Source organism: Vicugna pacos, chromosome 1, assembly GCF_048564905.1.
Source record: "Vicugna pacos chromosome 1, VicPac4, whole genome shotgun sequence".
In the NCBI taxonomy this organism is placed as follows: domain Eukaryota; kingdom Metazoa; phylum Chordata; class Mammalia; order Artiodactyla; family Camelidae; genus Vicugna; species Vicugna pacos.
Genome location: NC_132987.1, coordinates 49,457,846 through 49,475,615, shown reverse-complemented (window position 1 = coordinate 49,475,615; position 17,770 = coordinate 49,457,846). Strand labels below are relative to the sequence as shown.

Genomic DNA, 17,770 nt, shown 5'->3' with positions numbered 1-17,770 from the left:
ACACGTAAGGCAGAGTCCCTGAGGTAGGCGACAGAACGCAAGTAAGCCCTCTTCTAAAAAGGAAACACACTACAGACCCCCGCCCTCGGTGGCGCATTTATTCCACTTTGTATGATAAATGAGAATTAAAACACTAGTCAAAAGCTGCATGAACCTAGAGAAAAGGGGAATCATTCCACCTTAAAATCATCACTTTCCAATGAACACAATAAAATGATGGCCCCCGCCAAAAAAAAGAGGAAAAAGGACACCCAGGGAGTCTTTGAACTTTACAGAAATGACCAGTTCACAAGAGATAAGCAATCTGGCAGATATTCAGCCCTTCTCTGTTTCTAAGATGTGAATTCTAAGAAATTACTGTTCTGCCCAGGAAGAACCAGATCTGACTGATGGAAGGAACTTTCCCCTGAGGCCCCCCCCACCTGGCTATGGTATCTGCCTTCTTGCTTCCAGGGTCCAGAGACCCTTCTAAGGGGCCTCACCCCACTAACAGCCCTGACTCTATGTCCCACAACAGGCATCTGACTCAGATGTCAAAGCTGGACTATGTTAAGAGGCCTCTGCTTCAATGCCCCACAGCAGAAAAAATGCAGTTCTGATCATTTCCCTCAGACTCTACAGCACAACTTATGAGTGATAATGTTAAAGAATTTTTCCACATATATAATCACAAATAGTTTCCTAATTAAGCTGACTCCAAACCAACCAGCTGGTCAAATTCACAGGCCTTGAAGTAGGTTCCACCCATAACCCCTCCACAAAAATCTGTGATGCAACTGATTCCTCTCAAAAGAAAGTCAGTGGGGACCAAGGAAAAGATGAGAGAGAGAGACACGAGACGTGCAAACCAGGCTCCCTGGGGGCTGGGTCTACTCCCAAGCGGCTCAACCGCGCTGCCTCTGATCGGAAGGTTTTTGCACATGAAGCAGCACACTGCTCCTTTCTGCTCCGGAACGTTACCCTTGTTGGTTGCTGCCTCCATGGCCACAGGTAACTGCATCAGGTAATCCACCCTCTCCGTGTAACGGACTTTCCGGGTCTGACAGCACTGAATACGTTCTTCCACCAAAAACCGAAAAACATCACTCGGGTTTTCTGAGCCAATGCGGTTCCTCTGAAGGTGAGATTGTATCAGGTTAGTAAATTTACTAATATTAAGCCAGGAATAAAAATTAGCAGAAAATCAAATATGAATCAGGTGTAAAGAGCTGGGGTTACCAAACATTCCTGGGCCTGCCAGTTCTCCAGAGTACTTGAAAAAGCAAAATATTGGTATTTATCTAAAAAGTCCAAAAATGGGGGATCGGTTAAAAATCATAGTTCATCATGTGAATTAATCTTATGCAGGCATTAAAAGTCATGGCAGAGGGACTGACCTAGATAGAATTAGGAGATGAAGGAGCCCAACTTAAGAAAAAGGGGAAGGAAATCAAGGACTGTCCTGGAAAAATTAAACCAAGTATGATATGAATACATAGATGCACTAATGTAAATTATACACAAACAAAAAAGAAATCACGTTGTATTCAAGTATGTAATGACTTGTTCACAACAGGTTAAGTGAAAAACTCTGCTTACAAACCAGCATGGAGAGAATCAATTGCACCTGGAAAGGACTGAGGGTGAGGGAGAGGGGCTCACACTAAAATGTTAGCACTGCTTGTTTGTGGGGCTGAGAGCATGAGAAATCTTGAGTTTCTACTTTGTGCCTCTCTGTTTCCACAAGGAACATATTTGTCATCAGGGAAAAAAAAAGTTGTTTATTAAGAGGGGAAAAAAGCCTTTAACCATGAATTCTCAGTGGCCTTTAAAAACCACAGCCTTGAATGTGACTCGCCTCTGCTCTGAGCCAAGGGTGACCATCTCGGAGTGATGCCAGGACACCAAATGCCACACAGGACTCTCAAGGAGCTTGTCACAGAGACAAAAAAACACAAACAGCGAATGAAATAATGGATAACACTCCTACAACACAGGCGAATTAGGAGAACAGGAGCCCACAAGTGCCCCGGAGGCCAGGCACGAGGAGCGATCGCATCAGGTGTGCTGAGCAGACAGAGCCTCCAAGAAGCAGGCTGTGGAGGAGCCGGTCTGGGGGAGACTGAGCTGGGGGCAGGGGGCATCTCGGCCACGCCAGTGTGGACCGCACGCAGGGGCTGGGCACGCCTCTCACAAACCCTTCAGGCATTTCTGATAACTGACTCACCTCTACTAGATTCACCAAGTGCAAGAAAAATTCCTGGGCATCTTGCTGTCTGTTGGAGGAGAATTCCGGGTGGCTCTTGCTCACAAAGGCCTTAAACATGCGTGGGGAGATCCCGTTCTGTTGAGGCTAAAAAAGAAAAATAAAACCAACTCACAATACGTTCATCACACGAGCAGCGCTCAGTGGAAGGCAGAGCAGGGATGACCATTAGCCCCAATTTTCAGGTAAGAAAATGGAAGCCCACGGAAGCAAAACAGGGCTAACGGCCAACATGCACTGGTGTATTGGGTACCGGGCACTGCCCAACGGATGACCCTGACGCAGAAACAGGATGGGGCCCTCCCTGGACTCAAAACTAAGGCATGATAAACATTCCGCTTTCCTTCCTCACAGAACTTGCTCCAAGCTGATGGCCAAGCTGGTCTGTCCACGACAGTCCATTTGAGAGCAGGCAAGAAATGCACTGGGTTGGGGGAAATCCTCTGAAGGAAATAAGGAAAACTCTGCAGCAGCTCCATCCCTCCCTCCCCCTAGGGAACCCGAGAGGAGCCCTGGTAGAGACCAGGGTACTTGCAAGAGAAGGAAATGGCTTCAACCGCTGCAGAGCCACTGGGCTCGTGAGCCCACCCAGGGCTGTTTCTGGAAAAGAGCAGAGGGAGCCCCCAGGAGCTCACCCCTCACTGGAAACACGAAAAGAGGCTGGCCAGAGCTGCTAGTATAGGAAGAGCAGGGACAACTGTGGCAGGATGAGGACGTGTAAACTTCCCCAGCTCAGAAGGCAGTCAGGCTCCTCCAGGGAGGACGCCGCAGAGATGCTAGGAGGGCGGCCAGCTGAAGAGATTCGGACAGGAGCCGGAGTGGGGGGTTACAGAGGTCACCGCAACAGGGCATCAGGGAAAAGGCCCTTTAGGAGGTCCACTGAGGGGACAAGCAGGGGTGGGAGACACCTCTAAAGGACCACTGATATGCCCCTACAAAACAACTGGCCATGGAAGAAAACACAGCAGCCAAGAGAGCCAAACGCACTAGCTCAGTGAAAGATTCTGCCTCTTCTCCCATCTCCCAACCCTATATCCTTGATGCGGGAGGGGCCAGAAGGGGTGGGAGGAGGCAAAGAGGTGGAGCAAAGACGCAAAAGGACGAGAACCCTTCTGCCCTGCTGGTCTCCAAGGCTCCCAAGCTTGGTCATGGGAGAAGCCGTAAACTGGCTTTGATGTGAACTTGGCTTTTTAATGCTGGCAGTCTGCAGGAAACCACTAGAAATCTAGGCAGTCTGCCTGAGGCAGAGTGGAACACCCACATCACCTTCAAGCAAAGAATAAAGCCGTTTCCTGAGTTCCCTCTAAGTCCAGCCCACCTAATAAAGGTGCTATGTGCCACCTCATTCAACCCTCACAACAGCCCTACAAAGAAGGTACTGCCGCGACCCCCGTTTTATAGCTCAGGAAACCGAGGCTGCCAGAGAAGTGCCACGTAGGTCTGTCAACAGGAAGTGGCCTTACGACCGGATTATCACGCAACTGACAGAACAGAATCAGGATTCCAATTCTAGGCTCTCCACAGCAAAAACGGAGAGGCAGCTGTAGCATATTGTAGGTGTCTGAGACAAACTTCACCTGGCCAATCCAGCAGAAGTAACTCGTGTGCTCTCTGCAAAGGTGGGGCTGCTGCCCACCCACTTCTCAAAACCTCCTCGTGCTCAGCTTCCAGGCCCCTTCCCCCTCTTCCGAAGGCCGGAGAACTTGCTATCTGGGCCATCTCTGGGTACACAGCCCAACCAGCCTCCTACTTTAACTTCTGCTTCTGGCCAGTCTCCTCAGCCTGACTGTGGTCCTTGGAGGCGGAGGCCCTGTCCCATACTCCTTTGAGATCTCTAGGACATCGGGGTCAATGCCTAGGGTCAAGAGACCACGGCAGGGTGTGCCCAATCACAGTCAGACGCAACGGGTGATGGGAAAACTGCAATACCTATCTCCCTGCGGCCATGGGGCAGCTCTACATATAAAATCTCTCCAATGTGTGTGTTCTAGGCAATGTTCCTAATAAAACTCAGGTGAATTTTCCTACCTTGCTTAAAAAAAATTGGCATCCAGTATTTACCAACCACCTACTTCATGCAGAGCATTATTGCAGATTCTGCCCTCCAACAGCTGACAGACAACAAGGAAGATAAGAGACAAAATGTATCTGTAACAAACATTAAGGAGCACTGCAGAGGACCTGAGACAGTGCTGGCAGCTTTAACTGTTAGTTAAATATCGATTTAACTACCGTTGCATACATCTTCTGAGAAGTATGTAGAAGTTGTAACGTTCTTCACTCACAGTGCTGATGTACATCCACAGAGTATCAGCTGACACATGCAAAAATAATGCCTAACCTTTGCATAAGGGCTAACATTTAGTCATTCTTTCATTCAAAAGATATTTACCCAGTGGCACAACATGTCAGATACCATCTAGGTACGAGGATGAATATTTACTAGGTGCAAAGCATAGTTCTGAGTACTTTACATGCATATCTTGCTTAAATCACCCAACCTCACAAGGTGATGACGATGATGATTATCATTATCATTATTTCCTCCACCTGACATGAAACTGAGGCAAAGAGGAGTTAAGTAACTGACCCACTCACACAACTAGAAAAGTCAATCTCTCTGTCTCTCTGTGTCCATCTGTCTGTCCTTCTCTCTGTCTCTCCTGTCCTAATGCTGCTTCTTGCATACATGTGCCTAGTTCTCATCTCTGATGTCCCTGAGCCCCTCTTACCAGCTCCTGAGAAAAGAAGACAGTGTGTCCCGGACTCTGGATAAGCCCTCTTCAAACCCACACACCTCTGGGGCCAACATTACAGGCCAGGCCAGCAATTACGTCTCCACTCTCGGCAGCATGGAGGCCCACGTAGAATAAACCTGCTTGCACTGTGCATTTCGGTTGAGGCATTCACATCAGCGCACACTCACTGCCCGCTGCAGGCGGCGTTACTCCCTACAAGCCGTCTTGGAGCTTGAGGTGGCTGCCAGTCCCATCAAAGCAGCTGCTTTGATGAAAGTTTACTAACTTGTTGAAAGTTAGTAAATTCTGAAAAGCTGGCTGCTGCTCCGTGCCACCATGTGGTCATACAACTGGGAGGAGACGTTTCAATGAAGACTACGGTGAAAACTCCAGAGATTCGGCCCTGCACTTGGACGGTGGCCCAGCCTCACTCATCCCCCTCCCATGCCTCGTCTCTCGGTGCCCATTTCATTTCTTTGTTTCCCGTCAACTGACCTTGCTTAATCCTTCGTTCAACAGGCAAGTCATAGCTTGAGAATTGACGATCATCAAGAAGTTATTTGAAAAACTTCCTCAACAGAGAGAGACTGCCTCTCCCTCTCCACGTCCTGCTGCAGACCGGCTCCCGGCTTTTGCAGCTGGGTTTGATTTGATCTCAAACTCGGCTACCCCACACTCAGTGCCTGAGCATCAGCTGGCCCCTCCGCCTGCACCTATGCCCCACACCGATTCTAGCTCTGATTTCTGAGGGGAGGCCTCACTCATGCCCAGGATCAGCTATTACTGTGGTCCCCTCATGTCTAATATACATGAAACTCAGGCTGTCAAAAAATTGAGCATGAACCCAGTGACGCTTCCAGACCTAACTTCCAGCTTATAAGAAACAAAAGCTAAACCACATCTCAAGGGAGCAATCCTTAAAGCAATCCTGGGGCAAATGATCCAGCTCCTTCAACATATCAATCACCTGCAAAAAGAGGGGAACTTGAAAAAGACGTCTTTGATGCTGCAGGGAAAACCTAGATACAGGCTGGGCGTTGGCTGATACATTTTTTTGCTGTGCTTCTAACACGTTAAACAACTTTTAACATGATACCAATGTTTAAAAAAAAGCAGTCTAGTTATAGGTGCATACTGAGTATCTACAGGTGAAGAGGAGGATGTTGGGTTTTGTGTTAAAATACTGCAAGGAAAGGAGAGGATGGGGGGTGGGTAGGAAAAGACTGAGTTCAGGGGGAATAAAGACCCCAGACAGACAGACTGGTGACGCTGCAGCTACACGATGATACAGGGGGGAGTCATTATACTTTGCTCTCTCTGTCTGTGTATGTTTACAAATTTAAATAATTTTTCAAAAGGCCTGGCTCTGGAATAAGGCAGTTACTTAAAAGAAACCAAAAAGCCAAAACAAGTACCGAAGACCTAAATCAAAGAAATACCACGTTTTCTGGTTGGCCCAGGGCCAGTGACATCACCTGTAATATCCGCTATGGGCCTATCCCCAAACAGGGTGAGAGAGAGAGACCAAAACTGACCAAGGGTCAGACCTGCCTTCAGGAAGCTCACGCTCTCAGGGTGAGCTGGCCCTCGGGCACCAGAAGCGATGGCCGGTCCCAACACTAACTTTGTAAGAGGGAGCGCCAGGTAGTCTCCAAAACAGCAACCACCTAAGGACCCTGTCATATTTATAGGCTACTGTACTTACTTTCTCCATCAGCAATTGCAAAACAGATCAGCTAAAATTAGAGAGAGGGCTAGACTACGGTGTTCAGAATCTTTCCCAAGTGCTTACACAGGACTTTGTTTAATGCTGCACCAAGAAAGCGGCTGGACACTGTCCACTCACATTCCTCTGAGCCTAATGCTTTAATTAACAAACAAGCAGCAAGACTGAGGCTTTGTATCACTGTAGAACAACATTTGTACAGATATTTACATTGGAAAACCAAGGGAATGAGAAAAAGATACACGTAGCTCAGCCCGGCCCCTGTAAGCAGGTGTCTGCCATCTGGTGATTGAAACGTTTAAAGCATAAACCCTGAACCAGTAGTTCCTAACCCAGGTTCAAACCCAGAATCTCCTAGGCTAAAAGAATAGAGGATATTCCCCAGGATATATTTCATATTTCAAAAGGTGACTTAGAAATGTCACATCTGTCCAACACAGGAAAACAGAGGTTAGTGAAAACAGTTCTTATGTTTGGAGCTAAAATTACATCACCTGGAAGTAGATCACTGATTACTTTATGTTAATCAAAAATCGAGACCAGTAATTATGTGTCAAGGATTAGCTAGATGGGAAATCAAATGAATTATCATTTAAGAAACTGTTCAGAATACAGAATTGTTTAAAAAAAAGCTATTTTTGGAAAGAAAAATAAATTAAGGCATATTCAGCATTAAAACGTGAAAGCGCTGTCTTAGAGTGCGTAAAGATCAGGAATATATTTTTTGGAGAAGAAAAAGTATCCCTTCATAGTGAGGAAGCTTTATCTACTACAGATGCAATTTAATTTTAAAAATCAATTCAACAAACTTATACAGAAATGGCAGTGCCCAAGAAAATAACTGCAAACCTTTTTATAGAAGAAATATATAGTAAGCATGTGTATATAAAAATTAGATTTCATCTTGGTCTGTAGCAGAGCAATTTAATATCAGGAAGTATATATTCTAGAAGTGACCCAACACGTAAGTAGCCCAAGATACTGGGCTACCTGGTAGTTCTGCAAACCTTAAGCAGCCCCTTTGGCCATCCACTTACCAGCATCCACACACTGAGACACAGGGAGCCTGAAACAAGTACGGGAGCCACTGTTACGCAAGCAGGACAGTGCGGTGGTCAAAAGCAGACTCAGGCGCCAGACTTGCTGGTGTAAACCCCCGCTCCCCTACTCCCTAGCCTTGTAACGTAGACAAAGATTCTGTGCATCAGTGACCATACAGGAAAAGCCTGGCCATCAAATGTGATGCTAGTTATTGGTATCACTGGCTGTGTAAAAAGGAGTTCCTGCCACATGGCTCTCCGGTGTTCTCTCCCCTCCACCACACATTCCTCTCGTAATCTATCCTCCTCTCTGCTTCAGCACATCTTCCTTCCTCTCTTGGAGCATTTCAGGCTCATCTACAAGATAAAAACGCCAGAGGCTAGGGACAAGATCACCTGACCAAACGGCTCCTGAGACCTGAAAGAATAAGATTCTCACAAATCGGTTTCTCTGAAACCAACTGCTGGTGAAAATCCTGATGCCTCAGAAAGTAACTCCCTCCACTGTCAAGAGGAGTGGAGATTGTTACAATGAATTACTTGTCTGTTGCAGTAACAGCTTGAAATTGACACCTCCAGGGCCACAAAGAAAATCCTGTGGTCAGTTCAAGCTCATTTTGAATGTTACCAGGATCCTATTGATCCTGGCACCTCAGAGCAACTAGGGAAAGGACTTTACAAATCATCTAGCTCAAGGGTCACACACCCAAATACCATGCGTACCAGCCAGGTCACGAACCACAAAGGGACTGAAGCCAGCTGGGGACTGTGTGTCCTGCGTGAAGGGAGGGCTATTACTCAGCTCCAGCCAACCGCTGTCCTTGGCCTGGGACTTCCAGAGGGTCTGAGTGTTTAAAAGAACCTGGAAATTCACAGATTTGTGTGGGAGTCAAGCAAACACACCAGCAGGACAAATGGCCCAAATGCTGCCAGGTTACACACCCAGAGCCAGACAGGGAGGGGTTCTCACCTGCAAGCCTCAGAGCCCTGAAGATCACACAGCTACCACACTAAGTCCATGGCAAGGAGGGGACAAGGGTCCCCAGCCTTTCGCAGACTAAATTACATGCCTTGCTCACATAGGAAGTTATTTTTTTCCTAATGTAAAAGGATACTGTGATATTAACAAAACCAAATTTTACTTCCGAACACTACTAAACCGATGACTTTTCACTTCACATTTTCTCAAATGAAGAGATTCCAAACGCACAGCAGTCATATATCGGATACATTTTGTTTACATTAGAGAGGGGACCGTCACACTTGCAATATTCACAACCCCTGGAGAGACCAATCTGCCATTTGATGGCTGAAACTGAAGAGTTACGGGACTTGCACACAGTCTACAGATCCTTGCTGGGCAGGAGAAAAAGCCAGGATCCTGAGTCCCAATCCAGTCTCCTCCTCCTCCAGCAGGGAGGGTGGACTCTGCCCCAAGAGTGGTCCAAGGAGTGATAGCCTGGATGAAAATCCAGGATAAATGCCATCAAAAACAAAATTTTGGACCAAGTTTTTTTCACCGTCACCTCTTCAAAGTTTCACAGGAACTCAGAGGTAAAAGCAGCCTGGATAACCCCATACCCCAGCTCTAACACCCAAACCATCCCAACTGAGGGTCTTCCAGTCTCAGGCGGACAAGGAACTCATGATCTTGCAATGCCAGATAACAATGCAACTGAAGAACTGAAGTCTTCCTGCCTCACAACACTCTGATCTCCAGGCCTGGCCACTCCAAATGTCTAACCCTCTCTACCCTCCTCACAACCAACTTCCTTCTCCCCACCCCAGACACTGCCTCTATATGTTCCCTTCCTAATCTCCCTTCTCCTGTTTGTTCCATTTCCCCAACTAATTGGCTTCATTATGAAGATGTACTTATTCACTTTTGATTCTTGCTCTCAGTCTGCAGGCATCCATCAAGGACAACTGACTGAAGATAGGAGCCCACAGGTCACACACTTGACAAACAATTGAAAGAACTTGCCCACTAAGTTAAGACAGGGTACTGTGAAGGCAGAGGAGGTGCTGGGGAAGTGGGATATGCATTCCAGCCAGGACATCTGCAACAGTGGAAGCCAAGACTGCCAGATACAGCTGCCTAAGCTACGCACTGCAGAATTCCAAGAGCACCACTCAAAAAGGCCAGGTGGCAAGGGGCGCCCTCTGGAGATGTGTAACAGAGCAGCCCAGGGAGGGGTCAGGGGCCCATCCTGCAGGCACACGGAAATGCAAGTCTGGCTACATTAGGAGATGTAGCACATCTTTCAATTAATCAATGAATAGTGACTGAATGGCCAACTAAGTTTCTTACACTTACAAACCCTCCGCCGTTTACCAAAAATGAGGACTGCCCAGCCCTCCCCAGACATTCAGAATCCTCAGTTCTGCAGGGAATAGCAATGTGCGTGTTGTTTTTTTAACAACCAGCCTCCTGAGAAACCCTAGCAAACAAAATTGAGGCTTAGGAGAAGAAAGACACTAGGAAGGCCAAGATTCTGTTACCAAGGGGAAAATGTTTATATTTTTATAAAGTTTATTCCTTCTACTTCAGCTCTATTTTATGCAGAATATTATTTCTGAAGACCATTAACGATGGCAATTACATATAATCCACGAAGCAACTGCCACTAGAAACCCCAGCCCTGGCTACTCCTCACCACGATTTTTAAGAGCAGACACACACCGTGGACCCTAAAATGAAACAGCTATTTTAACAGCTTGCTACATTTACAGCCACCATTCCCCAAATCACAGGAAATCCACCCTCTGGCTGGGAAGGTCTCTCCTTCCTACATAGCAACATGGCAAACACATGGACACATACCTTATGCTCCTCCTTCATCACCTGTTCAATGAGTTCAGATTTCACGGGAGGTTTTGAATACTGGCCCGAGAGAAGGCCATGTCCTAACTTAGTCCTGGCCAGGAGGGAGAAACAGACAAAAAGGTCATTGTTGTTTCCTCTCAGAGATATTAAAATTATCCACAAATTCCAACAACTACAGCTGAACACTGTGTCTCAGTTACTCGCAAATAACTCTTTTGATTCTGCTTGATACTGATTGAAATGTTAAATTTTCTCAGCACTTCATAATTTTACTAATTATATATATAATATATAAAATTTAACTTATAAATTTTCTAACTCTTATAAAAGCAACACATGCTCATTTTAGAACACTCTTAAAAATACAGAAAATAAAGAACTGCCTTTAAGTCTGCAACCCAGAGACTACTATAAACACTTTATCAGATACTTTTCTTAAAAGCTACAATTGGTTACTTACATCTGTGTGTTAAAATCTTGTGTTGGATCTAAAGGAGAGTAGTCAAATATTCTTGGAAGATTTCCCACATACCTAGAAAATGAGAAGCAACAGTCAAAACAGAGGAACGGAGGGAAAAACAGAACCAAAATAAGCCGTCATCCTGGCTAAGACCTTCTTGCCTTCCTGTCAAAATTAAATCATCTACCCAAAGAGAAGTTTTTCCTGCAGCCATGTTCCTGGACCCCGCTGAAATGTCTGTGCTTCTCTGAGTGGGTCTCAACCCTGGGTGCGAGTTAGAATTCCCTAAAGGATTTCTTGAAAAAATGCAGAAGCCAGAGCCACTGCCCAGGGGTTCTGATTTCACTCCCTGGGATTCGGAATCTTTTACAAGTTGCCCAGGTGATTCTAACATACAGCCAGAGTCACGGACCACTGGCTTATGCCATCACAACTACCATCTCGAAAATAAAAAGTAAAGTTAGGAATTATCTCAATCATGTCAAAATGAATAATGATGACAGTAACAGTGACAACTACTGTTTCTGGAGGGTTTCCTCTGTTACCTGATTAAGTCTTCATTACAACTATACGAGGAGGGGATTATTATCGCTACCCCGTTTGAGAGATAAGAAATTGGGAGGCAAATTCTTCAGTGAGATTCCAAAGTCATCCAGGAGAGAGTGATGAAGCCCAGAGAGGACCCAGGCAGCCTGGCTCCCATGTGGTGCTTTGAACCACTCTGCCAGCTGGACCTGCCACGGCCACAGTCTCCTGCAGTCCACAACCCCTTTCTGACCAGTCTATCTCGACTGAGCAGTGCTAACTGTAACCACCGGCCTCTCATCTCAGTGCACAATCATTCCCTTCACTTCTTACGTTCTTCTCCTGTTTCACACCCCCTGCTTGGAGCTGTTCACCTTTCCCTCTTGAGGCTTTGACCCTCTGAGCCTGAAGGTTCTAGGAAGAAGGATCCAGAAGCAGATCCCTTTCCCTGGCCCTTCCTGCACTTGCTCTGCCTGCTTCTCTGACCTCACTCCCCCTCGCACACAACGCCCCGGCCACTTCCTATTCTTGCTTCCCAGGGCACGCCAAGCTCGCTCCTGCTTCAAGGTCAGGCATACACTGTCTCCTTCCTGGAACTCTCTCTACCCATCCCTGTTCTTTTTCAGTTCTGATTAAAAGTCCCTCCCCAACCTTCCTAAAATCCCCTATCAGCCCACCCTGGCTAACTTTCTTCTTGGCATGCATCACTATTTGCAATTATATTAATTTATTTATGTTCTTGTTTATTATTTATCTCTCTAGGGATTACATACTAGAATATAATCTCCATGAACTACATAACCAATTTCTGTAATTGACTACCTTTAACCCAAAAGGAAAGGAATTATTTCAATAAAGCCTTAGCAGAGAGCCATGATACACTATAGTTAGTAATGACCTCTAATTAGATCCCTCAACTACTAGAAATTTCTCAGACCGCTGTCTACAAACTCAGAATTTGTATCTGAGGTTATGGACCAACATCGAAACTAACAGCACATGTCTCTGGAACAGTCCCATTCAAACAGCTTTTGGATGTGTCACTAGGCAACAATTCCATCTAGAAATTTTCAGTGGACCAAGAGCCAAATAATAGACAAACCAAACTTTGGAACCAAACCGTATTCAGAGTCAGAGATTGCACTGAAGAGCTGTTAATAACATACAACATGATAAATGTTATAAACCTTAGCTCTCATACAATCCAGTCTTTCTCATATCTCAAAACCTGACAAGACAAAAGAAAACCTACTGAGAAGATGAAGATTAGTGAAAAGTTTAAGTTTTCAGGCAAGATTGCTGGAGAAGAATAAAGTTAAAGGGGGTAAACCATCGGTATCAGAAAAGTCCATTTTGCTAGTAATTTATATTCCTTTTCTAATCAACAAGGACTGTCCTCCATTAAAACAAAATTAAATTAATATGCAGCAGTAATGTGGGATAATTTTTAAAGAACTTATTATATCTTCAATTTGTAATCTAGTGGTTTTCAAAGCAAAAAAAAACAGTTTTGCTGTCTGACAACCCGAGCTGTCATTCAATTTGCACACCAGTTTATTTAGATTTGCTCCCCATCAGAATTATTTTGAAATGTAAACTGGGTTCAAGCAGCAAACAGGGTATCAAGGAGTCAGACTAATGTTCCTGAATTCCACTGTGGTTGTGCAGAAGTCATTTAATTTCTCTGGGAGTCACTCTTTCTACTTGCAAAATGGAAATATTGCTCCTAGACGAAACTCCACTGAGTTAGTCCCACTGGGGAAAAAGGAGTTTGCAGAGCAAGTATTTCAACCCAGTAAGACTTGGGAAAAGAACAAAAAGATCAAGGTATGGATAAGTTGCTCATTTTCTTATACAGTAAATGTTTAGGAAATGGAATATAAAATATTAGATGACATAAAATTCTAAAACTCTTGAAACGAGACTTGAGGCAAGAGATTCAAATCTTAAATCCAAAATACAGACATGAGGTACATTTTTTCATTGAAGAAAAACTTCAGAAAGTTAATTGTTCATCAATCTTTGAAACGTAGAAAATATTTTCAAAAACTATAGACTGTAAAGCACTAAAAACGCTGCTGGGCTTTGTAACAAAAGAACGTAAGTCTCTTCCATTATAGTTTGAAAGAAATAATAATCATATAACACCTACCATAAGGCCATAAGAGCTTTTCTTCAATATTAAAAAAAAAAATCTTGGAGCATGAGAAAGAGAAGATGAAGCTACATTGTTCCCCAATCAAATCGTAATACAAGTAAGACACATGGGTCAGAATTCATAAAAATAATACAATGCATGATGCAAAACTTCGAAAAGGTTTTCCCATTTCAGAGCTTCAAACTAGCTCCTCCTTTTGTCCAAAACCCTGTTTCCACTCCTCCTGCACATCATTCAAGGTCGGTGTCCCTTCGTGTGTCCTTTCTTCATAGAGATCCTCCCTGACCACCTCCTTCCCTTCTCCTTCATGGAACTCACCATGTTTACAACCATGCAGTTTTTCTTAGGATTACAGATCTTCCTTGACAAAGGATGGCGTTACGTCCTGACAAACCCATTGTAAGTTGAAAATATCTTACACTGAAAATGTATTGCAGGGGGGAGTGGACAGCTCAAGTGGTAGATCCTGGGTTCAATCTCTAGTATCTCCTCTAAAAATAAAATAAGTAAATAAGCCTAATTGTCCCCCTCAAAATATAAAATTAAATAAATAAACCTTAAAAAAAAGAAAAGAAAAAACAACCCCATTTAAAAAAAACCTTACATATTATAAAAAAAAAAGGAAAGAAAATGCACTGCATACACCTAACATATCAAACACCACAGCTTAGTGTCACCTACCTGAAACGTGCTCAGACCACTGGCATTAGCGCAGAGTTAGGCTAAATCATTTAACACAAAGCCTGTTTGATAACAAAGTGTTGACTATCTTATTTAATTTACTGACTGTGGTACTAAAAGTGCAGAACAGAAGGGCTGTCTGGGTCCAAAATAATTACTCTTGGGATCTAGTGGCAGACCGGGAGCTGCCCGGCATCACAGGGGAGTATGTACCTCAAGTCACTAGCCCAGGAGAAGAGCAAAACTCAAAAATTCAAAATACAGTTTCTACTGAACACATACTGCTCTTGCACCATCATAAAGTCAAAAAATCTTAAATCGAATCACCACAAATAATAGGCTATCTATGTTTATTCAATGTCTGTTTCCCCAGGGAGGGCCAGGCACCTATCTTTTGTGTACCACTGAACCCCCAACACCCAGCACAGTGCTGAGCAGAACAGAACCCACTGTTTTTGGCCAGATGGAAAAATGAAAATCTGACGTGGAAAACTGACCATAGATTTCCAAAGCCAGGAACAATTGAAAAAAAAAAAAAAGAGGTAAGACTTCAAATACCAAGAGAGGAAAGAAAAGGATATTTGATATACATGATATATAATCACCCTTAAAGCCATCAGTGGTCAACTCCACGTGGGTGAAAAATTGCCCTGTGTTGTTCCTAGCGTGCTGTCTGCCAGTCAGTCTGTCCGAGCACGCATGTGTCCTCTTCCATACTTGAACCAAGATGGAAACCTACCTGCTCTGGAAAACATTAGAGATTATTTCCTAAACTTAGGCAGCAGCTGCCCATGAGCTGCAGCTGCCAGTCTCTGCGGCTCCCTGTCCCAAGCACAGCCTACATTAGAAAACGGCCAGAGGCAGCCACTCCGCCCAGAGGAAGGGAGGAGGAAGAAGGCAACTAAATGCGCATAGTTAGCAAGCGCCCTAAATCAGTGCTTCCCAATAGCTTGTGGTGAAGGGCCAACTCGTTTGTTGATTTCAACTCATATAAATGACACCTTCTAAAATACAATAAAAAATGAATTACAGCTGAGCTTTGAACAACACGGGATTTAGGGGCACTAACCCTCCGCACAGTCGAAGTTCCACGCCTAACTTTACAGTCGGCCCTTTGGCTTCGGGGTTCCTCCATACCTGAGGTTTCAACCAACCGCAGATCATGTAGTACTGTAGCACATATTCATTGAAAAAATCCAAGTATAAGTGAACCAGTGTAGTTTAAACCTGTGTTGTTCAAGGCTCAACTATACTGGAAAAGCGAAATGCCATTTATAAAACGGAGCAATGTCAAATTGCTACAACTTCTGAATGCTCACTCCCAATCTCCATACTGGTCTCACTACGTACAGATCCATATCCAGTAGTCAAAGGCTCAGCGCCATCTGGGAACCACATTTTGATAAGCAAAAAATTGAAAAGCCTAAATCCTTTAAGAAACTCCACTCACCAGGAAGGCGACACTGACCCAACAGATCACTGACTCTCTCCTAGCGCGTCTATAGAAGAGATTTGGCAGGTTTGCTGTGAAGATTAATGATTATTATATTCTTGGCATACAGGGTGATGTTCTAAAACTGGAAGCCACTATTAATATGACAAATGCCCTGTTGATGTTTTTCCGTTTACAAAGTTCTCCCTAGCTCAGCTGATTCCCATAGCCCTCGGCAAGGGTTGTCACCCAGCGCAGGGCAGGAAGTCACAGCGCAGGCGGTGCGGCGAAGTGTCCTGCCGCCAAAGAAGAAGGGCTTCCCCGCGCACTGGCCCGGCTGCACGCGGCGGGGCGGGGCGCCAGGCAGGCTGTGCGCCCGCTCTGCGGGGGACACTTACGCTCTCTGGAACTCCGGGATGCTGAAGATGGCCTGCATCACGGAGCTCAGATAGCAGCTGTTGCCCAGGTTCTTGAGCCCCGTGTAGCCGGGGCCGTACATGGGCTTCAGCTTCGACCCTGTCTCCTGGATCACTTCCCACTCGCTGACCCGCGGCTTGATGTCGTTGTCTCGGAGCCCGTTCTCTGTCTGGGGCAACATCATTGAGGAAAAACAGCTTTAACGATGATGATCGCTCTAAGATCATGTCCCAAGAATTATTTCTACTAGCAATTGATGTTTCTGCCCTTTTTCCCCCAGTTAAACAGAGAAATAAACAACTTCATGAAAAGAGACTGAGACGGTGAAGGCTGCACAAGGCAGATGTACTTAATGCCACAGAACTGTACATTTAAAGATGGTTAAAATAGTGAATTTTATGTTATATCGTTCGATAATTTTTTAAAACCACATTTAAAAGATTTAAAAATATAAGAGACAAAGGCTGAGAGGAAAGGAGATAGGAGAAAGAAAAATAGGAATCAAAAAAGAAGCAAGTAGAATAATTTCAAGGGCAGATACAATGCAACACAGCAAACACAAAAGCAAGGCAGTTGCAGAGGAAAGTGGAATAAAACAATGGGGCTTGGGAGCAGCTCAGCATAGGAGGAAGGTTAAAGAAGAACAGTAAAAAGTCTGATGAGGAGGGGTGGGTAATAGCTCAGTGGTAAAGCACCCACTTAACATGCACGAGGCCCCGGGTTCAATCCCCAGTACTTCCATTAAAAATAAACAAGTAAACCTAATTACCCCTACCCCGAAAGAAAACAAAAATAAAGAGCAGTGAAAATAAATTTAAAAGTGATATGAGTGACAAAAGGAGTCAGAGAGACATAATGAGAGGGAGATGGCCTGGGCGGGGAGAAAAGGGCTAAACCAAAACACGCACACTTAAATCAGCTCCTCATAGGGACAAACGTCACCTAGTCACAATCTTAGCCTGAAAACAGTATGAAATGAGGCAGTGTTTCTATCAACAATAACATGTTGGCCTATTCTTTCCACCCCTACCCCCAGCCTCCTTCCCGAGCCCTGCTTCCCTTCCTGAAAGTAATTAAAGTGATACTGGTCATAGATCATTTTAAAGGTCCTCTCCCTGTACCTGCTCCCTTTAGTGAACAGAGTGATTCATGCAATTATCCATCAAAGGAGACAGAAATTTTGCAAGTAAACTCCAGCTAAAACAAAAATGGTACTTGATGAGGTACCATTTTTATTATAACATAAAAAAAATTAGCCAATAACCAAAAGAAAACAATAATTAAGTTCAAGAAGTAAGTGCCAACATTAAAATCTATAAAATGAAGATTTGCACTACAGAAATTATATATTGTATAAATCAGTTTCCCCGCAAGACAGAAACAGAGACAAAAGTAGACCTGCTTACCCCATGCATATGAAGCATATCAATTCCAAAATGTGCTAAGTGCTTGGCCAAATGAGGATCCAAAACAGGTTCCTCTTCTTGGAAAGAATAAACATCTAGAGAGTGAAGAGAAAAT

General features: G+C 44.6%; 1 protein-coding gene across 2 annotated transcripts in view; it reads right to left on the bottom strand.

Annotated features, from left to right (window-relative positions):
• The window catches only part of USP13 (ubiquitin specific peptidase 13), a 112,369-nt gene that overhangs the window by 35,043 nt on the left and 59,556 nt on the right, over nucleotides 1–17,770 (bottom strand). For both annotated transcript variants that reach the window (XM_072961510.1, XM_072961516.1), the window contains 6 exons: nucleotides 17,656–17,750; nucleotides 16,231–16,418; nucleotides 11,037–11,108; nucleotides 10,574–10,667; nucleotides 2,207–2,332; nucleotides 961–1,114 (listed from right to left, as the gene is read on the bottom strand). In XM_072961510.1, coding sequence (XP_072817611.1) covers nucleotides 961–1,114; nucleotides 2,207–2,332; nucleotides 10,574–10,667; nucleotides 11,037–11,108; nucleotides 16,231–16,418; nucleotides 17,656–17,750 — 729 coding nt within the window. The remainder of the gene's footprint in view (nucleotides 1–960; nucleotides 1,115–2,206; nucleotides 2,333–10,573; nucleotides 10,668–11,036; nucleotides 11,109–16,230; nucleotides 16,419–17,655; nucleotides 17,751–17,770) is intronic.